The 27696-nt window shown below is 47.3% G+C and overlaps 1 protein-coding gene across 1 annotated transcript in view; it reads left to right on the top strand.

The window, feature by feature from the left end:
- The window catches only part of CDH18 (cadherin 18), a 195350-nt gene that overhangs the window by 113345 nt on the left and 54309 nt on the right, over positions 1 to 27696 (top strand). The window contains exon 4 of the mRNA XM_063298765.1: positions 9714 to 9881. Within this exon, the coding sequence (XP_063154835.1) occupies positions 9714 to 9881 (168 nt within the window). The remainder of the gene's footprint in view (positions 1 to 9713; positions 9882 to 27696) is intronic.

Raw genomic sequence — 27696 nt, 5'->3', positions numbered from 1 at the left:
TGGATTTTACTAAAGACCTAATTGCACAAAACAACTGAAATTCCTGCACAGCTTCATATTAGGAAATAACTAAGGTTGATGCTGTAAAAACTAAACAGACTGGTAAGTTTAATGGCTCTGATTATTCAGGCATGCACATGCCTAATGTTTCTTCCCAAGTTGTCCTTCTTATTAATTATGAAGTTTAACATCAGCTAGCCTTCAATTAGTCAGTGTCCTTCAAGAAAATAATTTAATGGTGTCGTCCTCTACATGTCTAATCAACATTAAGTCCAGTTAGTTCAAATGGACTTACTCTCTTTTAAGTGAATGTCAGTTACATCCAAAGAAATATGGGGAGAATTTTCCAGAGCATTTATACACCTTTCAACTGACAGTATTGTGCTGATTCCTCAGGAGACAATATTTTAAAGTTTTTACTCAGGCATTATTGTCACTAATGGCATAGACCTAGAATTCACCTTGTAAAATCTTTAAATTTAATGCTGTTGATCTATTTAGGAGAGTGAGGTTTAATTGAAATCCACACAAGTATAAATTCCAATGTTACACTTCAGCTCTTGGAACATCTAGTTAAATGCTTTAAGGTGTAGTGATAAATGTACCTGTACTCTTTTCCTGATGCACTGATTTTTTTGAGTTTTAATAATGTTGCATTGATAGTATGCCCTACTTTCAAAAGAGTACCTCTAACAATAATATCTCAGTAGATGAGTGTGGATTCATATGTCACTAAGAGAGATCCCTATTATGTGAAAATAAGGGAGAATTTCTTGCAAGATCCAAATGTGTTCGGACACGGTCCACCATCTGAAAAGAATGAAAATTTTGGGGAATTCCTTATTTTAAAATAAATAAAACCCAGCTCTTCTCATAGAACCATACAAGTAATCAATGTCATAAAAGCTTCATACATGGCTAAGATTTCAAATTCAAAAGTGAAAGAAAGGAATGTTGACTTGAAAGTAATGTCTTTTTAGCAAAACCTATTTAGCAAAGGATTTTATGCAATTATCTTGGATTTCATGTTTCTTTTAATCACGTTAGCTTGTTAATTAAACCAGTGAAAAGCATTTCATTATATAAAATTCAGCGAAAGGAACAGTATAGTCCTTTTGGAAAACAGTTTTGAAACCATATGTGAACAATGAGCATGTTTTAAAAAGTTTGAACAAGAGACATGCCTTTTAGCAATCAAAAATGTTGTATATGTATAACACACACACACACACACAAGCTATAATTGGACATAAAATTATCATCATCACCTGCACAAATTTATTATTGCTTATTCTAACAAACACTTCCAGAGGAGGAGGGTGTATAGTCTGTGTGTGTGTTTGTAGTGTATATACATACACAGACACATGCACTCACACACACAATGAGGTGGATTGATTGGTTAGATGTTCAGTCAATATGTGGAATTCAGATCGCCCCTCCAACATCTCCTGTCTTATGCCATATCAGTATCATATCATATCAAATGCAGTAGAAATGCAACAGAGGAAAAAAGAAATACTCCTTAAGTGAATGCAACAATTTTTTAGAGAAAAGGGGAAATACAAACATCTTTGTTCAAAAAAGGATGGTTCATTCTGAATTATAGCCAGAATCATTCCAGTCTGGTTTTGACTTGAAATAATGTGCATTCCAGCTCTGCCAATTCCATTCTGATTTTGAAAAATCCTGTTTTGCAGAGGAGGAAAAAATAAGCAGTAATTCAGAGCTCAGTAGCCATAGTGTCTTGCATCCAGAACAACAACAAAAAAGCACTCTGTTTCCTTTGAAATCCATGCAATTTCAATTTGGCATGACTAATGTTTCATATTGATTTCAGTGGGACTGAAATGTAATTAGCTTGGTTTGGACTTTACAAAACTATTGTACCAGGTCAGATATCTCAAATAGGTATATAATAAGACTGCAGTTCTTTGGATTCTATTGTAAAAATGTGCCTTGGAGCATATAGGGTATGTGCACATAACTATCTGAATTTAAGCACTTTAATCTTTTCCCAAGACTCCATGCAGCTGTTTTAATGAGTACTAAGACAGGTACTAACTTTGTGTTCTTGCATGTACTGAAGCACCTTCTTGGGGGCAAAAAAAACCACACACACAAAGTGTTGCTTATCTCTAGTATACAATATATGCTCAACTCAGATATCCGAATTAATGGAATTTGTGCCAAACATCCTTGGTTACTCACAAAATAGCTCATGATCCTGTAACTCTTTTTTTATTATCATACAGCAGCTTGTGTACAGTAAACAAGTACTGTATGTACAGTAACATACTTTCATCAACCTAGGTTCATTTCTGCATATGTGTAAAGCTGGTTTCATGTTGGGTAGGTGATAAAAGACATTGGTCTTATGCCCCTGTTTTTTTGTATGGCCTGAAGATCTAACCAGCAGGTACAGTGTGGGTGAAGGTGGCTAGGAAGAGAGTACTATACAGTGCCAGGAGTCCAGTTTTAACATTCAGCAATGCAAGTAATGGAACATCATGGACTGTGATGTCACAGGCTATAGCCTACACTATGAGAGAGAAGGGACATAAAGACTAATTTGCCCTCCGTTTCATTCAAGATTCATTACTGAACACATGTGAGTCCTCAGTCCAGCTGCCATGACTAAAACAGCCATCTATGTGTTATAACTTTGGTATCTTGTGTGGACTTCCTTAGAAGGAGACAATTATTGAAGGCCCAGGCATCTGGGTCAGAGGAGAGGTGAGCTCTACTACTATTCATGGTTAATGATTAACAATTTATCCCTGGGCACCAGGGAGTTACATTTGGGCAGTTGATTTGTTTTTAAACTTGTAAGCCACTATATACAAGGGACATTACTGGAAATTTAAAAAGTAGCCATGGTGAACTGCTTGATTCTTTTTAAGGAGTCAATGTAGAGTTAAAAAAAATAAATCCATAGGAGAACTTCTTACCAGCTGAGGAGAAAAACGCTCTAATTTGAGTCATATACACTCACAATAACGACTATAATGTTTTCAGACTATAATGTTTTCCATGTAGAGCGACCTTTGAAAACAATTTGATGACTTCAGCTACTTTAACATTTGCAATCTTATTAACCAAGTTTGCATCATTGGCATTGGCTATTCTTTTCCAAACTCAGTTTATAAAATATTAATATATTTTGGCTCTCTCTATTTGATAATAAAACCTGCATTTTGTAGGAAATGTTGGTGTCTCATCATGATTCCATGCATACCTGCCCACACATGTCTACACTGGAATGCAGCCTTATTTCACAAGAGCAACAATAGCAAGGGCATTTCCGCTGATGAAAGAGAATGCAAATATTTGACTTAGATAAAGTTGTTATTCTATTATGTAATATTGTACTAAAATTAACTATTTCTGAGCTGGTCTAGTAAAGCCATTTGTTTTTATATTGTTTAATTGTTTGCATCAGTAAAGTCATCATAAGAATACAGCCAGCTTATGAATAGAAAATAAAACATTTTAGAAGCCCCCAAGCCAGAATTTATGTTATTTATATGGCCACCCACTCATAAAGCAACTTTTTAAGCCATAACTGTATCATTAGGCATGGTATTACCTTTACTAAATAGTGTCAGGCTCTGCCTGCTACCCAATAAAACGCAGACGCTAATGTAGGCTTTAGGATCTGGCTTTAATTGAGTATAGAATGCATGCCTTAGGAAAAGCTGAGAGTGAGTGGAGCATGCCAGAACGGGATTTAAATAGCCCACGCTGGTCAGCGCTCCACCCCTCCTTACTCCAGGGGTGCCCTGAGCCCCAATTGTCCCGTTGCCGGTGGGTGAGGGGTCGTGGAGCCCCCTCCTATGCCTCGGGTGGTTTCTTGATCGGTTTCCCCGGCCGGTGATGGGTCATTGCCGGGCGATTAGTTTCGTGATTCTTTTTGACAGCTCGGGCATGCCTCGTGGTCGGGTGTTGTCAATTACCTTATTTGCAACATTGTATCTCTTCCTTCCGCATCTCCGGCTAGAGTCGTTACTTTGTTGCCAGCACCTGTTGCTCTCTTTTGTTAACCAGTTGCCTTTTCCCTTAATCCCCCGGCACCCATTTCCCAGTATTGTTATGTGAGTCGTTGCACTGTCACAAGCATCGCAACGGTGATCATGACATACTGCCCCCCTTTTGGAAGGTTAAGCTGCGGGTTTTGCGGGGTAGGCGGTGTGGAATGTGCGGACCAGGTCAGGAGCCTGAACATGACGGGCAGCGACCCATTCAGGGTGTGGAAAGTGTTTCCACTTCACGAGGTATTGGAGGGAGCCCCGCTGCTTGCGGGAGTCAAGCACCTCTTTTACCTCAAAGTGTTGCTGTCCGTCTATCATCACAGGCGGGGGGGGGGGGCGTGCGTGGGTGCCACTGGGAGGGATCACTTGCTGGCTTAAGTAAGCTGCAGTGAAATACCGGGTGCAGTCTCTTTAAATTATGTGGCAGGTCCAGGCACACTGTGACTGGGTTCACTATTTGTGTCACCCGGAATGGTCCAATGTACTTGGGGCCCAGCTTCTTTGACAGTTGCGGCGACTTTATGAATTTGGTAGACAGATAGACCATGTCTCCCACCTGAAATGTTGGTTGCTGGCGCCAGTGCTTGTCTGCTTGCGTTTTGTATGCTGTTTGTGCTTCTTTAAGCGTGTCCTTGATGACTGGCCAGGAGTCTGCGATTTTCTTACCCCAATCACAAGCAGCCATTGTTGGGGACGGAGGCTGAGGTAGTTCCGGGATGGGGAGGAACTCTCAACCCGACACCACCTCAAATGGGGTTTTTCCGGTGCTCTGGTGTATTGCGTTGTTGTATGCGACCTCTGCAAACAGGAAGAGGTTGACCCAGTCGTCTTGGTGATAGTTTATGTAAGAGCGGAGGAATTGTTCCAGTGTGACATTGAGGATCTCTGTGGCGCCGTCTGTCTGGGGATGCCAGGCAGTTGACAGGGCTTGTTGGGTACCGATCAGTTTTTAAAAAGCCCGCCAAAACCTCGAGGTGAATTGTGTGCCCCTATCGGTCACCAAGCGGGAGGGGCATCCATGTAGGCGGTACACATGGACTAGGAACAGTTTCGCCAGCTGTTGGGCTGACGGAATCGAGGCGCAGGGGATGAAATGCGCTTGTTTAGAGAAATAGTCTTTCACCACCCAGATGACCATTTTCTTTTGGCTGGGTGGTAAATCGACTATGAAGTCCATTGAGATTTCCTCCCAAGGGCGGGAGGGCTCTGCTACGGGTTGCAGCAGCCCCTGGGGTTTGCTCGTCGGTCGTTTGGCCATCACACACACTGGGCAGGATGCCACATACGTCTTGACGTCCTTTCTCAGTGAGGGCCACCAAAACTGCCTCCGAGTCAGGTGCAGGGTTTTCAAGAACCCGAAATGCCCAGCCTGTTTGCTGTCATGCGATCTGTTGAGGATCGCCTGCCATTGTGAGTCAGGTACATATAGTCTACCCTCCCCCCATGCTAGGTCCTGGTCCATAGTAACCTTGTTGGGGTTGGCGAGGAGCCAGGGGTCAGATTTCAATGCTGTTACGAGGTCTGCCCGTATCCCACCTGGCAGTTGAGGTTGCCTGCATCTGGTGGCGGGTTGCATCGTAGTCATTTGTGAGGGGGGGGCGGGCTGTCCCTGCACATGACCCCGGGTGATTGCCGCCATACCCAGCTGGGAATCGGAAAGCACCGTCCCTACAATGTCGGAGATGGGCTCTGCGTCCTGGGGCAGTCGGGAGAGTGCGTCTGCCAGGAAGTTCTTTTTTCCTGGTATGAACTTCAGCTGGAAGTTAAACCGGCTGAAGAACTGAGCCCATCTTATTTGCTTAGGGCTGAGGCGTCAGGGCGTACGGAGCGCCTCGAGGTTGCGGTGGTCTGTCCAGACCTCAAACAGGCAGGTTGTCCCTTCCAGAAGGTGACGCCAAGCCTCCAGTGCCGCTTTAACCGCAAACGCCTCCTTTTCCCATACGTGCCATCGCCTCTCCGTCTCCAAGAATTTCTTCGAAAGGTAGGCGCATGGCTTAAGGATTCCTGCGGAATCCTTTTGCAGCAGGATGGCATCTATTGAAAAGTCAGAGGCGTCCACCTGCACCACAAAAGGTTGTTTGGGGTCCGGGTGCGCAAGGATTGGCTCCACTGTAAACAGCGCTTTCAGCCTGTCAAATGCCGTTTGACAGGTGGGAGTCCAATTAAGTATGGCCCCTGGGTTTTTTACTTTGCGTGTCTCCCCGACTCCCTTGGTCTTGAGCAAATCCGTTAAGGGTAGGGCTATTTCCGCGAACCCCCTCACGAAGCACCTATAGAAATCCGCGAACCCAAGGAAGCTTTGAAGTTGGCGCCTGGTGCTTGGGCGTTCCCAACTCAAAACTGCCTGGACCTTCACGGGGTCCATTTCTACGCCTTTGTCCGAGATTCTGTACCCTAGGTAGTCCAAGCGCGATTTGTGGAATTCGCACTTGGACAGCTTAGCGTAGAGTTTGGCTTTTCGTAGTTTAGTGAGGACTTGCCTCACCAACCTTTCGTGTTCCTTCTGCGTCCTTGTGTAGATGAGGACATCATCTAGGTACACTAGCACACCCTTGAATAGGTGCTCATGCAGCACCTCATTTATGAGTTGCATGAAGACCCCCGGAGCCCCCGCAAGGCCGAATGGCAGTACCTTATATTGAAAGGAGCCCAAGGGACAGTTGAATGCCATTTTCCACTCGTCCCCTTCCCTGATGCGGATTCTGTAATATGCTTCGCGGAGGTCGAGTTTGGAGAACACCCTGCCCTTTGACAGGTGTGCTAGCATGTCCTTTACGAGGGGTAGTGGGTATTTATTGGATAGGGAAGTGGAATTTAATCTGCGGTAATCGGTGCATAGTCTTAAGGTGCCATCCTTCTTTTCTCAAAATAGGACGGATGCTCCAACTGGTGAGTTCGCTGGTTCTATGAAGCCCCTGGAAAGGTTCTTGTCCAAGAATTCCCGCAGAGCCGCTAATTCTCTCTGGGTCATGGGGTAGATCTTGGGTTTGGGTAAGGGGACGTCTGGGAGCAGCTCAATTGTGCAGTCCGTCTTGCGGTGGGGGGGTAGTTGGTCCGCCTCCTCCTCTCCGAAGACATCTACAAAGTCTACATATTGCTCTGGCAGTCCTTCTGGGGGGGGGGGTTGTTGTCGTGGGCGACAGCCTCTGCCCTCCCCACTGTCGGAGTAGGTGGTTTGTCTGGTGTCGGTGCCTGGTAGACGCTGTCTTTGAACTTGATGGAGCATGTCCTCCAGTCGATATGTGGGTTATTGCGTGTTAGCCATGGGATCCCCAATACTATTATGGGTTTCCCTATCTGGGTCACCACAAAGTTTATTGATTCCTTGTGGATGCCCATTGTCAGGGTGACCATTTCAGTCCTCTGGGTGGCCGGTCTCCCCCCCGCTGTGGAGCCGTCTAGTTGGTGGAACACCAGCAGTTTAGGGAGGGGGGAACAGGGCAGTTTGAGTGCGGTGACAATGTTGGGGTGGATCAGATTTCTGGAGCACCCAGAATCCACCAGAGCTTCGGCCGCAACGGCTCTGGGGCCGTAAAGAAGTTTGATTGTCTCTGCCAGGATGGAGCAGTCGTCACTCACCCTGGGGTTGTTGCGCCCCTTCTTCACCACCTGCCCAGCAGCGCTGCTTAGAGCAGGTGGGGAGCGTTTCCCGCCGGCTGTTCTTGGGCATCACTCGCGTCCCCTGTGAGGTAGGCGTCCGTGTGCTCGTCTGGGGTTGCTAACACTCCTGTCAGCTGTCTGGGGGGGGGGTTGGATGGTTTGTGCGGCGTCTTCGGTGCGGGTCTGGGCGGGCGATCCGTTGCTCTGTTCGTGAAGCAATCTGCCGCTCGGTGCCCCATTTTCCCGCACTTAGTGCACTTCCCGCGGGCAAGCCTCCGTGGTTGGTCTGCGTGCCAGGTTGGCCCCGGCTGTGGGACTGGTCCTCTTGTGCTGGGCGGGATTTTGTCTTCCGCAGTTGCGAGCAGGAACGTGCGCTCCGCGTGCTCTGCTTTGCCAGCTAGACAAATCCACCTGTGAAGGGAGGCCGGGTCGTCCCTGTAGAGTGCCCATTGGAGCACCTCCCGGTTGAGGCCACATTTGAACATGTCGATCAGGGTGGCCTCTGACCATTCTGTGATTTTGCCCGCGAGGACCTTGAATTCGAGGGTGTAGTTGGCCACCGTTCTTTTGCCCTGCCACAGTGCTAGGAGTGTGCACTTTGCCCTTTCCTTCGCCAGGGGGTCCTCAAAGTAATGTTTCAGCTCGGCGAGGAAGTCATGAAAGTTGGTTAAGGCTGGGGCTCCGGACTCGTGCATCTGTACGTACCAGTCCGCAGCCCTATCCTGGAGTCTGGTGGCCACTACCAAGATTTTGGCGGCTTCTGTGCTGAAACAATGTTCGTATTGGGCCATGTAGTCCCTTGCGTTGGTCAAGAAGAAGGACAGTTTCGTGGGGTTCCCGTCAAATTGCACGGTGAAGTCTTTTACGAACCTCCCGTGTTGCGGGTCCCCCCCCCCCGTGGGTGTTGAAGGATGGCTCCCACTGGCCTGGGGGCGTGATCCCCTGCGGTGGAGTCTCGAGCTTGGCCCCTCCCGCTCAGGGTTGTAGATGGGGTGGGTATGTTGCCCCAGTCCCCTCTTACCCCCTGTGCTGCCTCAGTCTTGGAGCGCTCGCTGACGATTGTTGCCAGGGACTGGAGCATGTGTTCCAGGTCTCGTACCTTGGCTTTCAGGGTTGTGTCCTCATCTGCCGCTGGCGGGGACAGGAGCAGGTGCTCAAGGTATCGTACCCGGGCTTCTAGGGCCGTGACCCTGTCTGGCGTGCCCTGGTTGTCTGACATCGGTGCTGCCAGGTGCTGTCCGGTACATAGTCTTGTGCCTTCCTGCTTGGGCGTTTCGGGGTAGCGGAGCCTCCAGCTGGGGTAGGGTGTTCCCGTCTGGGATCCTATTTCGTCGGCCCAAGCGAGGAGTTGTTGGTCCACGACTTCGTCTTCCATCAGGGTTCCCCCGTCTGGGTTGGGGCTCCAGGTCTGGAACTGGGGTGCGGTGTGGGCAGGGAGGGTGTCCGTGGCTCCTGTGGGGTGCGCTGCCTTACCATGTACAAGTGTGTGTGTGTGCATGTGTGTGTGTTGGGTCAGAGTTGACAGCCAGAGTTTCTCAAGCAGAGATGTCTGTTAGTCAACAACCAACAGATGCCCAGCTTCAATGCCAAAAAGTGCAGGGCAAATAATGCACTAAACCATGGGAAGAGCAGGAGAAAGAAGTATAGGAATTAAGCTCCAGTGGGCATAGCAAGGATGATGCATCTTCGTATTGAGAGGACAGTTCTTTCTAGTATGCAGTAAACTGTCTTATTTGGTCATACTTTGCCATGTATTTGAAAGCCTTAAACTGAGTTAAACCTAGAGCCTAGTCAAGCCGTATGGAGTCAGGTGCCCAGGAATTTCTGTTAAGGTCTGGCCAGTGAGCCCAACAGCTTGTGTGGATTGGATCACTCATTTATTAGCATGTTATCTATCCTTATCACATGAGTGCATTTAATTTCTATGTATTGTATCCCAAGTAAGTTGGGATATGAATTGTTTTTTTTGCTGGGTAATGGCTTACTGGCTAGTTTTTGTTTCTTTTTTTGTTTGTTTGTTTTTGGAAGCTAAGGATAATGTTTCTTTTCTGCCCCCTCCCCTTTTCTTTTTTAACACCACAGGAGTCATAAGGACAGCTCTGCATAACATGGACAGGGAAGCCAGAGAACATTATTCGGTTGTCATTCAAGCCAAAGATATGGCTGGACAAGTTGGAGGGCTATCAGGATCAACCACAGTCAATATCACACTCACCGATGTCAACGACAATCCTCCCAGGTTCCCTCAGAGTATGTAAAGGTTTGATCTGATTTATTTCTTCCCAACAAAAACTGTCTGCCGTTACAATTTCAGGGAGATTCTGTTAAAATGAAGGATGAGCTATGAATAACAATCAAGATAGCTGACAGTGACATACCATATTCACTAACTCCTAAGAAGTAGTATTTGCAATGCTGTGCTTATCTTCATCTTCACTTAGCAAAACCTTGTAATCTTTGTTTTTTTCTGCTTTCAGGGATATGGGTATATAAGTACAGGTAGTCCTCAGTTAATGACCACTCATTCAGCGACCATTCAAAGTTACGACAGCACTGAATGACTGGTACTCATGACCAGTCCTTGAGGTTCCAGCCATCCCAGGGCCCCCACAGCCATGTGATCATGATCCAGGTGCTTGGCAACTGGCTCACGCTTACAGCGGTTGCAGTGTCCTGCAGTCACATGATCACCATTTGCAACCTTCCCTGCTGGCTTCCCACAAGAAAGTCAATGGAGAAGCTGGCAAGGAAGATTGGAAGTTGCTCATGTAAGTCTCTCCCACTCCCACCGCTTCTTCTCCTGAGGAGCCTGCCTATGGAATACGAGCTCCTGGGGATCTCATACTCCATAGTGTGCTCCTGCCCATAGCAACCCCTGCCTACACTCTATGGCACACACCCATCCTCACTCGTGCCAGGCTATGGCAGCCACCCCCTGCCCAGCCACACTTGCACAGCAGCTACCTGAGTGCCCTCCTGCACTCAACAACACCCCCTCATCTGGGTGCACTCACGCTGCAGCAGCCACCTGCGCACCCTCCCACACGCCGCAGCAGCCACCCCTTCCCAGCTGTGCTCACTGCACAGCAGCAGCCACCTTCCTGCCCAGCCATACTGCATAGCACTCACATGTCTGCTGGCCTGCTTGTGAGCTTCCCAGGTCTTGTGACTTCCTGCCAGCTTCCCTATTGACTTTGATTCTTGGAAGCCAGCAGGAAGTTGCATGTCACTGTCATGTGAGGTTCTCACTTAATAACCTGCAATACTTGCTTAACAATGGCAATGGGGACTGCTGGGATTTCCATCGCTAAGTGATGCAGTCCTGTGATATTGTGCTTCATGACCTCATCCCTTAGCAATGGAAATTCTGGTCCCAATTACTATAGTTAAGCAAGGACTACCTGTAATCAGGTAATGGGTGTATGGTGGAAAACATGCTACTGGGGATCTGGACCAACATGTCTGGATGAGAAGTTGATTAGAATCAGTTTATTATTTATTTATTTGTTCAATTTGTATGGCATAAGGAACAAATGGTATTCAGCAAAATGCTTTCCCCTGTTTTCACCCTCACTCACTCACTCACTCACTCACTCAATCCATCTTCCATTCTCTGTTTTCTCCCATTTACAGCAAATACTGTAACAAGGTGATAATCCTGCAATTCAGAAATGACCAGAAAAGGGTTAAACACCTCTATATTTTGTCCATTTTATGCAAGGGAAAAAAAATGCTTTCCATCAAAGAAAAGTTGGCTTAGCTTCCCAGACCTGTGTTTGCCACCAAATGCTTAGTTTAATATTGAATAGGCAGAATGTGGCATATTTAGTGCATATTGGTTTTCATTTCATCCTTGAGATGAAAAAGTTAAACATTGTTTTTTTTTTTTTCTAATGTATTTGACATAGGATTTAACTGTTAATTTAGAAAGGCTCAAAGTGTATTACCTAGAATAGAGTTTCAGTAAGTTGTTTCCATATTAAGATCAAGTTTGAATACCTAAAGACATTAATTTTAACCTATGCCTGTGTATACTTACATGCAAAAGAAAAACTGATTGTCACTCCAGGAAACTACACAAAGGAGCAATTGGCTTACAAGTTAAGAGTTAATTGTGTATTGTAAACCTTCATAGTTAGCTGCATTTATTTATGAATTCTAAAATCTGCTTCTCCTCTTTTGGAGAGGACTTTCAAGGCATACTATACATGCAATATTAGTAGGTGCCCATTTTTCTGGGTTTTATAAAGCTTGTACCAAGTCTTGCTGCACTAGAGTGGTGATGTCATTGAAGTGTATCAGTTTGGAGAATTATTGTCATCAGATATCAGAAAATGACGATATTTTGGATATTTTTTATTAGGTGAATAGCTGCAGCTGAGTGGTAGAGCAGATGCTTTGTATGGCATCTCCAGATAGGGCTGGAAAAATTGCTCTAGACAACTGCTAACATTCAGTATCCACAGTACTAAGCTAGATTCAGTATAAGGCAGCCTGTAATATTCCTGCTCCAATGTTCCTAACTAGAGTATGGGAAAAGGAGGATCACATAAAGCAACACAGATCTTAGATGGAATTGTAGAAACAGAGCTTAGCAATGAGACTGTTTTCCCTACACTTGCAAATACTTGTTGTTCGGAAAGTTGTGCAATTTCTAACAGTGACACTGACCAAACAATCCAAAATGTTTATTCAAAAGGAAAGACCTCTTAGATCAAGGGAAGTTTCTCCCTAACGAGGTTATTTAGGATTGCAGATGATGATGATGATGATGATGATGATGATGATGATGATGAAGTAATTTAGAACAATTCTGGATTTTAGTGTACTTTCTGTTGCAAATGTAAACTGTGTGACCTTGCTAAGTTTAAGGGTGCCAGCATTTCTGCAGATAACTTTTCCACTTCAGAGAATGGCGAATGGTTGACAATGCTTCATTTAAGTGTATTACATTCATTAATTTTTGTCTCTTATATTAACAAATAGACTGCATGCAGCAAGTCTCCAATGTACTTGAGTCTAATTGTTCTTCATTTAAAAAAGAAAGAACGTATACAAAAGAAAGCAAATGTTTCATATCTTTTGTTGAAGAACAGAACTGGCTAAGACTTGAAGTGCATAGGCAACTAGTTTAAAAGCTTTTCCAGCATGCAGAATGAGACAGTTTTCTCAGCTGGAGTCTAGATTTTTTTGTAGGTGAGGTGGAGAAACTAAACACAGGTGCACTAAGTGCTTTTGTGGCTAAAGGTATTCACTCAAATGGTAGAGGAACGAAATTTCTCAAGATTCCCACTCCCCTTACAATAACATTTATTTTGAGTCTCCTACCATTTGCACTTGAGGTATAGATATCAGATTATTTGGGAGTACAACAATCAATACTGACTTTACCATCATAAAATAATTCTGTATATGAGGCAGAAGTGTAATAAAAAATTGGACTTTTAAAAAATAATTTCTCCTCTTCCTGGGAGTGGGTTTTCTTAATTGTATCTATTACTGCTGGTTGTGAAGGATTGTACACGATGCAAATGATATTATTCTTCTATTAGGTAGGTATCTTCTGTGTCTTGCATCAGTACAGAGTATTTGAAAGCACAGTGCACTGCCCCCTTGCCCATTGTTTAAAGTTTATTTATTGTTCATGTGCCCTCCAAAAGGGCACTACAGGAAACCATCAGTTTAACAGATTAATGGGAAGGATGGTACAGTATGTCCAAGCCAGATGTCTTTTAAAAGGCAAGTGAGATTTCGCAAGGTCAAAGACACACTCATACATGAGAAAAGCTGGTAACAGTGAATACTGTGTCCATTTTGAAGAGAAACCATGAACATTATCCATACTAATTCACCCACTGAAGTCACTGATTGGGATGAATCTATTATTGCCTGAAATTCAGACAAAACTCAGATCCAGCAATTTTTAGTCACTAAAGATGGGGACAGGAAAGGTTAATTCCACCATTAGCTAAAAGACGGGGCAAACAAACCTTCAGCAGAACAGACACTGCCCAATACAAATCAACTTCACTAGCCTACATTGTTTTTTTATTAAATCCATAGGTTTTCAACATCCATCTTTTTTGCCAGCCATTACTTGTATTCCAGTTTCTCCTTTCTTCTCACCAGTCCTCTCTGATTATACTTCTGTTCCCAACTCAACATCAGTGAGGGCTCTGGCAAGAACCTTTCCTTTGAAAAACAAACTGTCTCTTCTCTCCTTATCAGCAAAGGTAGCTGATACAAAGTGTCCGTTCTTCATGGAAGCCTGGATGCATGACCAGCCAGCAGGAAATGCGGCTGAATGCAGACCTATTACATGGGCAGTCATACACATTTACTGTACATACAATATATATCCCTATATAAGGATTCTAGACAGATCCTTATATATCCATTATTGAAGAAATTTCCAGGCAGGGAGAGTGACTTCTATCTAATGTTACTTCTTTCAGACAAGGACCCAAAAATATCCTCCCAGGTTGCCGAGTTTTGTGCTACCATCTGCACAATATGCCGCACCATCACTTAGATTTTGAATTTCTTAATATAGTATTTTATTTCAATTCATTTTAGTATTTTCGTTCTTAATTAATTTTGGATTGTAATATATTAATTGCTTTTGTTTATATATGTATGTATGTAGGTAGGTATGTATGTATTAATGTAAGATTGTTACTATTGTATAGTTTTATTGTGTCTGTCCTTAGGGCTGTAATAAACGTGATGATGATGATATATACAGTATAATGCAATTCCCAGAAATTACAGCATATAGATAGAATTTCTTGTTCATTTCAATACTGAGTTATGGTCTTATTTATTTAACATTTATATGGCCACCCATTTCATAGCAATGGCATGATCTTTATGTATGTCTGTATGTATGCATTTATTTATTAGATTTATATCCTCCCTTTATTTTTACAAGGCAGTATACATAATGTTCCCACCTCCTATTTTCCCCACACCAACAGCAACCCTGTGAGATGGGCCAGGTTGAGGGAGTGACTGACTCAAAGTCACCCAGCCAGCTTTTCTACCCAAAGGAAGGCTAGAACTCAGTCTCCCAGTTTCTAGACTAGTACCGTAACTACTGCACCAACCTGTCTTCATTATGTGAAATGGACAGGAATCTCATTGATTACTGGAACTTCTGAGAGATGCACAAATTGAAGAAATATGATCACTTTTGCATGAAATGAACTGAAATTGTATTCCCCTATTAACGAAAATGAGATGCCTGTCATGCAAAGGCCAGTTTTTAAATGAAACTGTCCATTATGATCAAAGATTACAACATATGCACACAGAAACCTGCAATTAAAATAAAATAACTGTGCTGTTTCTCTTCCTCAAAAGTTTTATCTTCATTTTCAAGCACCTCCCATATCGGTCAGATCATTAAAAAAATAACAACATCATAAAGGAAGATGAGTCACAAAGAACAATTTTCTTAGAATTTATTTTCTCTTGTTGTTGTTGTTTATTCGTTTAGTCGCTTCCGACTCTTCGTGACTTCATGGACCAGCCCACGCCAGAGCTTCCTGTCGGTCGTCAACACCCCCAGCTCCCCCAGGGACGAGTCCGTCACCTCTAGAATATCATCCATCCATCTTGCCCTTGGTCGGCCCCTCTTCCTTTTGCCTTCCAATCTCCCTAGCATCAGCATCTTCCCCAGGGTGTCCTGTCTTCTCATTATGTGGCCAAAGTATTTCAGTTTTGCCTTTAATATCATTCCCTCAAGTGAGCAGTCTGGCTTGATTTCCTGGAGCATGGACTGGTTGGATCTTCTTGCAGTCCAAGGCACTCTCAGAATTTTCCTCCAACACCACAGTTCAAAAGCATCGATCTTCCTTCGCTCAGCTTTCCTTATGGTCCAGCTCTCGCAGCCATATGTTACTACAGGGAACACCATTGCTTTAACTATGCGGGCCTTTGTTGTCAGTGTGATGTCTCTGCTCTTAACTATTTTATCGAGATTTGTCATTGCTCTTCTTCCAAGGATTAAGCGTCTTCTGATTTCCTGACTGCAGTCAGCATCTGCAGTAATCTTTGCACCTAGGAATACAAAGTCTTTCACTGCTTCTACATTTTCTCCCTCTATTTGCCAGTTATCAATCAAGCTGGTTGCCATAATCTTGGTTTTTTTGAGGTTTAGCTGCAAACCAGCTTTTGCACTTTCTTCTTTCACCTTCATCATAAGGCTCCTCAGTTCCTCTTCACTTTCAGCCATCAAAGTGGTATCATCTGCATATCTGAGATTGTTAATGTTTCTTCCAGAGATTTTAACTCCAGCCTTGGATTCCTCAAGGCCAGCTTGTCGCATGATGTGTTCTGCATACAAGTTGAATAGGTAGGGTGAGAGTATACAGCCCTGCCGTACTCCTTTCCCAATCTTAAACCAGTCTGTTGTTCCATGGTCTGTTCTTACTGTTGCTACTTGATCGTTATACAGATTCTTCAGGAGGCATACAAGATGACTTGGTATCCCCATACCACTAAGAACTTGCCACAATTTGTTATGGTCCACACAGTCAAAGGCTTTAGAATAGTCAATAAAACAGAAATAGATGTTTTTCTGAAACTCCTTGGCTTTTTCCATTATCCAGCGGATATTGGCAATTTGGTCTCTAGTTCCTCTGCCTTTTCTAAACCCAGCTTGTACGTCTGGCAATTCTCGCTCCATGAACTGCTGAAGTCTACCTTGCAGGATCTTGAGCATTACCTTACTGGCATGTGAAATGAGTGCCACTGTTCGATAGTTTGAACATTCTTTAGTGTTTCCCTTTTTTGGTATGGGGATATAAGTTGATTTTTTCCAGTCTGATGGCCATTCTTGTGTTTTCCAAATTTGCTGGCATATAGCATGCATTACCTTGACAGCATCATCTTGCAAGATTTTGAACAGTTCAGCTGGGATGCCGTCATCTCCTGTTGCCTTGTTATTAGCAATGCTTCTTAAGGCCCACTCAACCTCACTCTTCAGGATGTCTGGCTCTAGCTCACCGACCACACTGTCAAAGCTATCCCCGATATTGTTATCCTTCCTATACAGGTTTTCTGTATATTCTTGCCACCTTTTCTTGATCTCTTCTTCTTCTGTTAGGTCCTTGCCATCTTTGTTTTTGATCATACCCATTTTTGCCTGGAATTTACCTCCAATGTTTCTAATTTTCTGGAAGAGGTCTCTTGTCCTTCCTATTCTATTGTCTTCTTCCACTTCCGCGCATTGCTTGTTTAAAAATAATTCCTTATCTCTTCTGGCTAACCTCTGGAATTTTGCATTTAATTGGGCATATCTCCCCCTATCACTGTTGCCTTTTGCTTTCCTTCTTTCTTGGGCTACTTCTAGTGTCTCAGCAGACAGCCATTTTGCCTTCTTGGTTTTCTCTTTCTTTGGGATGTATTTTGTTGCCGCCTCCTGAACAATGCTGCCAACTTCTGTCCAGAGTTCTTCCGGGACCCTATCTACTAAGTCCAGTCCCTTAAATCTATTCTTCACCTCCACTGCATATTCCTTAGGAATATTAGTGAGCTCATATCTAGCTGATCTGTGGGTCTTCCCTAATCTCTTTAGTCTGATCCTAAATTGTGCAAGAAGAAGTTCGTGATCTGAACTACAGTCAGCTCCAGGCCTTGTTTTTACCGACGGTACAGATGTCCGCCACCTTTGGCTGCAAAGGATGTAATCAATCTGATTTCGGTGTTGTCCATCTGGTGAAGTCCATGTATAAAGCCGTCTCTTAGGTTGTTGGAAGAGAGTGTTTGTTATGCAGAGTGAATTGTCTTGGCAAAATTCTATCAGCCTGTGTCCTGCTTCGTTTTGTTCTCCCAGGCCATACTTACCTGTAATTCGAGGTGTCATTTGACTGCCCACCTTAGCATTCCAGTCTCCTGTGATGAAAATAACATTTCTTTTAGGTGTGTTGTCCAGTAGGTGCTGCAGATCCTCATAGAACTGCTCTACTTCAGCTTCTTCAGCATTTGTGGTTGGGGCGTATATTTGGATCACTGTGATGTTAGATGGCTTGCCCTGAATTCGAATTGAGATCATTCTATCGTTTTTTGGGTTGTATCCAAGCACTGCTTTAGCCACTTTACTATTAATTATGAAGGCTACTCCATTTCTTCTGTGGTCCTCTTGTCCGCAGTAGTAGATCTGGTGGTCATTTGATGTGAAGTGGCCCATTCCAGTCCATTTCAGTTCACTGACGCCCAGAATGTCTATCTTTAATCTTGACATCTCACCAATAACCACATCCAATTTGCCCTGGCTCATAGATCTTACATTCCAGGTTCCGATGGTGTGTTGATCCTTAGAACATCGGATTCGCCGTTCACCACCAGCACCGTTGGCCACTAGCCGTCCTTTCGGCTTTGAGCTAGCTGCGTCATTGTCATGCGCTGCCTACCTCCGAGTAATACACAGACACTGATTCCGATGAAGCAGGCTCTGGTTTATTCGCAGTGTAGATACAGTGATAGAAAAAAGCTGAGAGTGACAGGAGCGCGCCGGTGCGGGGTTTAAATACCCCGCGCCGGTCAGCGCCCCCTCACTCGCGGTTACGTCACCCCCCTTTGTCCAACACGCTGTCTTGCCAGTAGGTGAGGGGTTGCGAGGCCCCGCTGGCGCTCCGGGATCGCCCATCATCGGTTTCCCTATTCCTCCGGTGATTGCTGTCAGCTGGGCGATCTCCGTTGCGCTAGCGTTAACAGCTTGGGTGTGCCTCGCGATCCGCTTAGCCATTGTCTCTTGTCCTTTAGTCTTTGTAAGTTGATGGCTACTTATCTTGAGCCCCTTCCCGTTTCCTTGTTATTGTCATGTGTGCCATTGCGCTGATGTCTTCAGCTCAACGGCACTCATGACATACTGCCCCCTGTCCGAATAGTGCCCCCCCCCCCGGTTTTCCGGTTTTTCACCAGGAGAGCTGTCAAAGTGGGTTTTTTTTTTTTTTTTTTTGAATTTCCCGCCGGAGTATTTTTCGCCCCTCCCTTTGTTCCGCCCTCTACCACGTGTCCCTCTAGGGTGTGTTCTTAGTGCGCATGCCCCGGTCACACCCTGGGCGTGCGCATGCTCCAGCCACACCCTGTTTGTTCGGCTCAGTTCGACGAGGAGAGAGGCGTGGCTGGTCGGGTGCTTATCAGCTCCAGGTAGGGCCCTTATTTTTTGTTCTAAGTGCGTCGCCTTTGTTATGTGTGCTCCTGGGCGTTGCCCCCAGGATGCACTGTTGACTTGCTTGCCACTCCCCCGTCGGCCCGGGGCGGGGGGAGGGTGCTGGCGACTGCTTGTTACTGCCTCGTGGGCCCGGGGCGGGGGGGTGAGTCCCAGGGGGGGAGTTCCACCCAAGTCGCGGGCTTGGGGGGGCCCTTTCCCTTGGGGCACGGTAGGTGGGGGGGCGCGGGGGAGGGGTTATGCAGGTGTCGGTTTGCTAGTCTTGCTTTAGGCTTGTCGGGGTACGCCCGGTGAAAAGCACGGGTCAGGTCAGGCACGTTAACATTGTGCGCCGCCACCCATTCTGGGTGGGGGAAGTGTTTCCACCTGACCAAATAGTGTAAAGTTCCCCGTTGCCTGCGAGAGTTGAGTATGTCCCTTACGTCAAAGTGATGTTGCCCGTCGATCATCACCGGTGAGGGCAGTGGCATGCTTCGGTGCCATCGAGAGGTGGTTGCCGGTTTCAGGAGGCTGGTGTGGAACACCGGGTGGAGTCTCCGTAGGTTGTGTGGCAGGTCCAAGCGTATTGCCACCGGGTTCACTATCTGCATGACTCGGAATGGCCTGATGTACTTAGGCCCCAGTTTTTTCGAGGGTTGGGGTGACTTTAGGAATTTGGTGGATAGGTAGACCATATCCCCCGCCTGGAATGTCGGCTGTTGGCACCGGTGCTTGTCGGCCTGCTCTTTGTAGGCCGCCTGTGCATCCTTCAGCGCTGCCGTGATTATTGGCCACGATTCCGCAATCTTCCGTCCCCAATCGCTAGCGTCCACGTGGGGTTCCAGGGGTTGTGGTAGCTCCGGTATGGGGACGAAGTCGCGCCCCGAGACTACCTCGAAAGACTACCTCGAACGGAGTTTTCCCCGTGCTCGTGTGAACGGCGTTGTTGTATGCGACTTCGGCGAACGGGAGCAGTTCGGCCCAGTCGTCTTGATGATAGTTGGTGTATGAGCGTATGAATTGTTCTAGGGTGGCATTGAGGGCCTCTGTGGCTCTGTCCGTCTGGGGGTGCCAGGCAGTGGATAGGGCCTGTTGGGTCCCCGTCAGCTTTAGGAAGGCCCGCCAGAATTTAGAAGTGAATTGTGTGCCCCTGTCGGTCACCACACGTGCGGGACATCCGTGTAACTTGTACACGTGGATGAGGAAGAGTTTGGCTAGTTGTTGTGCGGACGGGACCGACGTGCAGGGGATGAAGTGGGCCTGTTTCGAGAAATAGTCCTTCACCACCCAAATGGCCGTTTTCTTCTGGCTGGGTGGGAGGTCCACTATAAAATCCATGGACATTTCCTCCCATGGGCGGGAGGGTTCTGCCACCTGTTGTAAAAGCCCCGCGGGTTTGCCTGGTGCCCGTTTGGCTCTGGCGCACGTTGGACAGGACGCTACGTAAGCTTTCACGTCCCGTCTTAGCGCGGGCCACCAAAATTGATGCCTTGTTAGGTGCAGGGTCTTGAGGAACCCAAAGTGTCCCGCTTGCTTGGCGTCGTGGGATCTATGCAAGATCGCTTGGCGTTGCGAGTCCGGGACATAGATTCTGCCTTCCCCCCATGCCAGGTCCTGTGCCATCGTTACCTTGTCGGGGTTTGCCAGGAACCAGGGGTCGGTTTTGAGGGCGGCGGCGAGGTCCGTGCGTATCCCCCCTGGTAGTTGCGGTTGGCGTCGTCTGGTCACAGGTTGTCCTGCCGTCGGTTGCGCCGTAGAGTCGAGCTGCCTCCGGGCGCCGCTCCGGGTGGTCACGGCCATCCCCAGTTGAGAAGCGGATAGGACCGTCCCAATGGTGTCTGGGGCGGGCTCTTCGTCTTGGGGCAGTCGGGAAAGGGCGTCAGCCAGGAAGTTCTTTTTACCCGGCATGAACTTCAGCTGGAAGTTGAAGCGGCTGAAGAATTGGGCCCATCGGACCTGTTTTGGGCTGAGGCGTCTGGGCGTTCGGAGGGCCTCGATGTTCCGGTGGTCGGTCCAGACCTCGAATGGTTGGGTGGCTCCCTCGAGTAGGTGTCTCCATGTTTCTAGCGCCGATTTTACCGCGAAGGCTTCTTTCTCCCAGACGTGCCATCGCCTTTCTGTCTCGGAGAATTTCCTCGACAGGTAGGCGCATGGTTTCAGGAGTCCTGTGGGGTCCTTTTGGAGTAGGATGGCCCCCAGGGAGAAGTCTGAGGCGTCGGCTTGGACCACGAACGGCCGTTCTGGGTCCAGGTGCGCGAGGATTGGCTCCGTGGTGAACAGCGCTTTCAACTTGTTGAATGCGGTCTGGCACACGGGAGTCCAATTCAATACTGTGCCCGGGTTCTTGGCGCGTCGGGTGTCCCCCACCCCTTTGGTTTTGAGGAGGTCCGTTAGGGGGAGGGCTATCTCTGCGAACCCCCGGGCGAATGACCTGTAAAAATTCGCGAAGCCGAGGAAGCTCTGGAGTTGGCGTCTGTTGCGGGGGCGTTCCCAGTTCAGCACCGCCTCGACTTTTGCGGGGTCCATTTCTATGCCGTCTCCGGAGATTCGGTACCCCAGGTAGTCTAGGCGCACTTTATGGAATTCGCACTTTGTGGGTTTGGCATAGAGCTGCGCCCTTCTGAGCTTATCGAGGACTTGCCTGACTAGGGTCACATGTTCCTCGTGCGTTTTAGTGTAGATAAGGACGTCGTCTATGTAGACGAGGACCCCTTTGAACAGGTGTTCATGCAGGACCTCATTGATGAGCTGCATAAACACCCCCGGGGCCCCCGCGAGTCCGAACAGCAGCACTTTGTACTGGAAGGCGCCTAGGGGGCAGTTGAACGCAGTCTTCCATTCGTCCCCCTCCCTGATTCGGATGCGGTAGTACACCTCGCGCAGGTCCAGTTTGGAGAAGACCTTGCCCGTGGACAGGTGGGCGAGCATGTCTTTCACCAGGGGTAAGGGGTATTTGTTGGACAGGGAAGCCGCGTTTAGGCCCCGGTAGTCGGTGCAGAGCCGTAGGGTGCCATCTTTCTTCTCCCGGAATAAGACGGGGGCTCCGACCGGTGAGCATGCTGGCTCTATGAATCCCCTCTCTAGGTTTTTATCGATGAACTCCCGGAGGGTTGCCATCTCCTTCGGGGTCATCGAGTAGATCTTCGGTCTAGGTAAGGGGACGTCGGGCAGCAGGTCGATCCGACAGTCCGTCTTGCGGTGGGGGGGTAGTTGGTCAGCTTCCGCCTCTCCGAAGACCTCGGAGAAGTCGGCGTATTGTTCCGGTAGGTCTGCTGTGGTAGCTGCGTTGTCCTGTGTGGTCGCCTCTGCTCGTCCCACAGTGGGGTTGGTTCTGCCCGCTGGAACTGGTGCCCGATACTCGCCGTCGCCAAATGTGAAGGTGCGGGTCTCCCAGTCGATGCGCGGGTTGTTTGTCGCGAGCCATGGCATTCCCAGGACTGCAATGGGTCGTCCGATGTGGGTGACGACGAACGATGTGCGTTCGGTGTGAGTGCCCATTTGCAGGGTGACCGGCTCGGTTTGCATCGTGGCTGGTTTCCCTCCCGCTGTTGAGCCGTCCAGCTGGTGGAATGCCAGCGGCGTGGGGAGGGGGGAGCAGCGGAGGTCGAGTTTGGCGACTAAGTCGGGGTGGATGAGGTTTTTTGAGCACCCCGAGTCCACTAGTGCCGCGTCCGTGGTGGCTCCGTTGCCGGCAGAGAGTTTGATTGCCGCCATTATAACGGAGCTGTCGCCGTTCCGTCGAGGTGGTCCGCGCTGCTGTCCCACCGCCTGCCTCGCAACGCGTTTCAGGGCAGGCGGGGAGCGTTTCCCGCCGGCTGGTCTGGGTCTACGGCGTCCTCTTCCCCCCAGTAGGCGTCCCAGCCTTCCTCTGGTGTCGCTGTGGCTCCGGTCATTCGGCGGTGAGGGGGCGGCGGCAGGTTAGGTGGTTTGGGGCTAGTTTTCGGGGCGGGTTTAGGCACACTGGTCGGCGGTCGGTTGGCGAAGCAATCTGCCGTCTTGTGCCCCATTTTCCCGCACCTCCCGCAGGGCCCACGATTAAATTTCTTCCTTGGGTATGCGGGGCCGGCCGTCCCCACGTGTGGTGCGGGTACCTTTGTGCAGGTGTTGGTCGTGTCTTCCGTAGTTGTCATGAGGAAGGTGCGGTGCGCGTGTTCTGCTTTCCCCGCGAGGTGGATCCACCCGTGTAGAGTCTCTGGGTCGTCGCGGTAGAGGGCCCATTGAAGTACGTCGCGGTTGAGCCCCCTTTTGAACATTTCCAGCAGGGTGGTCTCGGACCAGTCGTTGACCTTCCCCGCGAGGGCTTTGAACTCGAGGGCGTAGTCCGGGACAGTGCGTGCGCCCTGTTTAAGTCTTTGGATTGCGCTTTTCGCCCTCACTTTGGCTAGTGGGTCCTCGAAGTAGCTCTTCATCTCGTTGATGAAGGCGGGGAAGTTGGCGAGGGCCGGGGAGCTGGACTCGTACAGTTGGACGTACCAGTCCGCCGCCCGGTCTTGTAGTTTGATCGCCACGGCTGCGATCTTGTCCGCTTCGGAGTCGTAGGAGTGTCCGTGCCTCCCCATGAACTCCCTGGCGTTCGTGATGAAGAACGACAGTTTCGCGGGGTTCCCATCAAAGAAGATGGGGAAGTCCTTTGGGGCCCGGGCGTTTTGTGAGCCCCTTCCTCTCGCTTCCCGGCCTGTGGCGTCGTCCGCCTGGGCCGTTTGTTGACCTTCATCTGGCCTGTGGGAGTTTGGCGCTTCGCTCGGGGTGTGGACCTGTGCGGGGACGTCGTTGGGCGGCGCGGGGGGCATCAACGACTGAAGCATGGTCCGGAGTTCCTTCAGTTGGGTCTCCATGGCCGCGAGTCTAGCTTGTGCGTCCTCCTCCGCGATCCGCGCCGCCGCTGGGGCCGGTTCCGTCGGTGTGTCGGCGGGGGTGGGTCGCCGGTGGGGTTCAGGCCCTCCCGACCGTTGGTCCGCTTCCTCCGCCGTCGGCTGGGTTGCTTCTTCGTCCTCCGCCGTGCTTACCGCCGTTGGGCTGCCGCTCCACGCCCGTGGCTGGGGTGCGATGTGGGGCGCGGGGTTCTCCGCTGGTTTCGGGAGGTATGTTGCTCCCTCCCGTGGCCAGGTTGCCTCCGTCGCCATCTCCCCTTGGGGTTGGAGCTGAGGCTCGGGTTGGGCCGGGTGGGCGTCCATGGCTCTGGGAGTCCGCGGTGCCTCTGGCCTCGATCGGTCCTCCTCTGCTTCTTGCCGTGCGGCTCGCCCCCCTTGTCCGCGTTGCGCCGGCCTCATCGTTCCTGGTCTTCTCGCCTTCTACTCCTCCCGCGGATTGTTGTCGTCCGGTGGGGCTCGGCGAGGCTGAGTTTATGACTCTCAGCTTTATGTCATGCGCTGCCTACCTCCGAGTAATACACAGACGCTGATTCCGATGAAGCAGGCTCTGGTTTATTCGCAGTGTAGATACAGTGATAGAAAAAAGCTGAGAGTGACAGGAGCGCGCCGGCGCGGGGTTTAAATACCCCGCGCCGGTCAGCGCCCCCTCACTCGTGGTTACGTCACCCCCCCTTTGTCCAACACGCTGTCTTGCCGGTAGGTGAGGGGTTGCGAGGCCCCGCTGGCGCTCCGGGATCGCCCATCATCGGTTTCCCTATTCCTCCGGTGATTGCTGTCAGCTGGGCGATCTCCGTTGCGCTAGCGTTAACAGCTTGGGTGTGCCTCGCGATCCGCTTAGCCATTGTCTCTTGTCCTTTAGTCTTTGTAAGTTGATGGCTACTTATCTTGAGCCCCTTCCCCTGTTTCCTTGTTATTGTCATGTGTGCCATTGCGCTGATGTCTTCAGCTCAACGGCACTCATGACAGTCATCACGTCTGGGGCTAGTTGAGCTCATCCTCTGTTCCTCCCCAGTAGCATTTTGACCATCTTCCGACCTGGGGGTCTCATCTTCCGATGGTATACCGACATATCTCTGGTTGTACTGATCCATTTAGTTTTCACGGCAAGAATACTGAGGTGGGTTGCCATTACCTTCCCCAGGGATCGCATTTAGTCTGACCTCTCTGTCATGACCTTCCCGTCTTGGGTGGCCCTTCACGGTTTAGCTCATGGCATCATTGAGGTGCTCAAGCTCCAGCACCACGACAAGGTAACGATCCTTTGCTGAAGTATTTTCTCTTACCTCCCTTTTTAATATAGGCAGCAAATGCTTACTTCCTGTTGCCTCTGTGCTTTGATTGGGAAATATAAGGGCTTCCCTTCATTTCAAAGTTGCACTATTTCAGCCTAACACACTGTTCCACTAATATGCTATTTCAAGCTCTGACAAGTGGTTTTCTTTATAGTTCACATTTTGCTGTATCCAGCTCTCTAGGGAGACAACAGCAAAATGTTGGTAGACAAGGCTTACTAGGGACTAGAGGAGAGAGGATGTGCTGTCATCACACTAAAATGCCAAAAAGTCCTTATCTGATCTCACCTGGTACTGGTGATCTGATTTTGCCTCAGAGGTAATGGATAACAAAACATAATAGTTTTTACACACCTCACAGCTGTTGTTGGATACTGTCAGCTACTTTGTTACTGATGCAGCTTAAAACTACTTAATCCTGTTCCAGGATGGTAACATGATGGGGAAATGACAGAAACGAAGATGCTCTCAGGGCACATTTGTACCGTGCTTAGGTACAAGTAAGGAAAGATCATGAGCAGCTGGAATTTTCAACTTAAGTCTTCCTCATTCCTAGTCGAATATTTAAACGCCACATTATACTCCTATAAAAAGATTTGATGCAGACTGAAAAATGTCCAAAGCAAGGTGTACTTCAGAAGAAAGAAATGAATTGCCATTGTTGCAAAAACATTGTTGGAAATCCTTTTTCTTTCATTGATCTTTCCCTCTGTTGTCTATTATTGAATAAATTGCCCAATCTTCTCTTGACAGCAAATAAGCATGTTTCTCAGAACTGGTGGGTGTGCCATTATTGAATCTATTTGGTCACTCACAACATACAGGAAACTCAGCCTACTTTAATCCAAACAAAGTCCAAACTCTTCTGTACTTTTTAAAATATTAGATAGATAGATATAGAGAAAGAAAAGAAAGAAAGAAAGAAAGAAAGAAAGAAAGAAAGAAAGAAAGAAAGAAAGAAAGAAAATTATTTAAAGCTTTTCTGTATTGGTTATCAATTAAAAAACTGATAGTCATTAAGCACTGACAAGCTTAATGAGTGTCTGGAAAATAGAAGGACGTATTAAATACCTCATGAGACAAATTCAGTGCATCGTTGTTCATAACTAAATTGCAGAAAAAGTTAGTTCCAAGTAACATGTGCATGGATTTGTAGCCTTACAGAATGAAGAGCTAGTTCATGAAGGGCATGTACTGTTTTCTACAAAGAGAAATACTCTGACGTATTCATTATAAGTGTCTATTTAGTAATGATCGGCTACTGAGGAATTTTTGCTGCTAATTGCAAACAGGTTCACACCCTTTTCTTCTACTTCTTGATTTACCATACTGATTCTGATATTGATGCTGAATTTTAAAATAATGGTTTGAATTTACCTTTCCTTTCTTTCCCAACCCCCAACCCCTCCAGCTGCATGTCTCAAGGTAGCCAAGTGATAATTTCAGCTGCATTGCAAAACCCACTGCAGTCATAATTGTAGCTTTCTTAGCCCCAGAGCAGCAAGTAGGTTTTTGTTTCTTTTTATATTAAGGCCAGCTGGTGGGTGCACAAATGTTCTCTTAAGAAATAATCTGATTCAGTGCAGTAAAGTTTTGAATGGTAAAGTTTCTTACAGTTGCAAGACATGTCAATGTAGTAGGAGGAGAACTCACTTCAGGGTTTTTAAATTGCCTAGCTTTTAACTCAGTGAAATTTACAGACCTTGTTTCCTTGGCCATTTGGGAGGCAAGAACAATGCAAGCTCAAAAGTATTGTATTTTTCCTCTGTGGCTTCAAAGATTTAGGTGCTGTTACAGCTCTAAAGTCAAACAATTCAGGGAAACAAAAGAAAAGTTCTCAGATCCTTTAAGTTCATTTAAAATTTTACTTGCTATACCCAAACTACTGAGTTGCATTACACAGCATGTCTTCTAAGAATAAAACACAAAAGAGTCCCAAATAAAGCCAGTGCTTCTTCACATCCAACAAAGCTATGAAATTGGCCAAAAGAAAAATTGGTTATGGCCACTAGCTTTGATGGCTTTTAAAGATTACTTCAGAATTTCAACTTTTGCAATGATGAATGACAGCTGTAGGCTGTTGCTTTCATTTCCTGTTTGTGGGCTTCCCATTCAAAATGGAATATTAAACTAGGGCTACAATGTATCCAGAAGGGCCTTAGCTGCATGGTCTCAGAGCTCTAGCAAGATTTAAACGCTCTTTTGATCTTTGGGCACAATAACATGGGATTCTAGAAGCACAACTGCAATTTCTGTCCTTGAAATGATTTACTTCTACAACTGAAATCTCCTGGGATTATTTTCTGTCAGGGTTAAATTCCTTTTGATCAATGTGCTTTGGGTGCCCATAACAAATTTCATTTCAGCAGGATTTATTTGTAACCTATATACAAGTAGCTCATGGAGGAGAATCCTGAGCATTGTTGGAATGAGCGACATTTTCTATTGTTTTGTACTTCTCCTAGGTAGTGACTTTTAGTAACCAGTCCTGTAGTTTGGGATAAATGAGAATAAGCGGTCGATCTAATTCTGTGTGTCCCATGACTCTAGACCTTGTATAAGCAAATAAGGTTTGGTAATTTATAGGGTTATTTAATTTGTGATTTGGTGTGGGAAGCTAGCCATTGTCTTAGCATACTTTTTGAACGAGGCCATCATGTTCAATCACAATGTGATTTCTTTGTGCTTATTATATGGACACACCAACTGTGTTTTGTTAATTTGGATTTAGCATGCTGCCTGAGTTC

Source organism: Candoia aspera, chromosome 3 (assembly GCF_035149785.1).
Source record: "Candoia aspera isolate rCanAsp1 chromosome 3, rCanAsp1.hap2, whole genome shotgun sequence".
In the NCBI taxonomy this organism is placed as follows: Eukaryota; Metazoa; Chordata; class Lepidosauria; order Squamata; family Boidae; genus Candoia; species Candoia aspera.
This window is presented reverse-complemented; position numbering and strand designations above follow the sequence as displayed.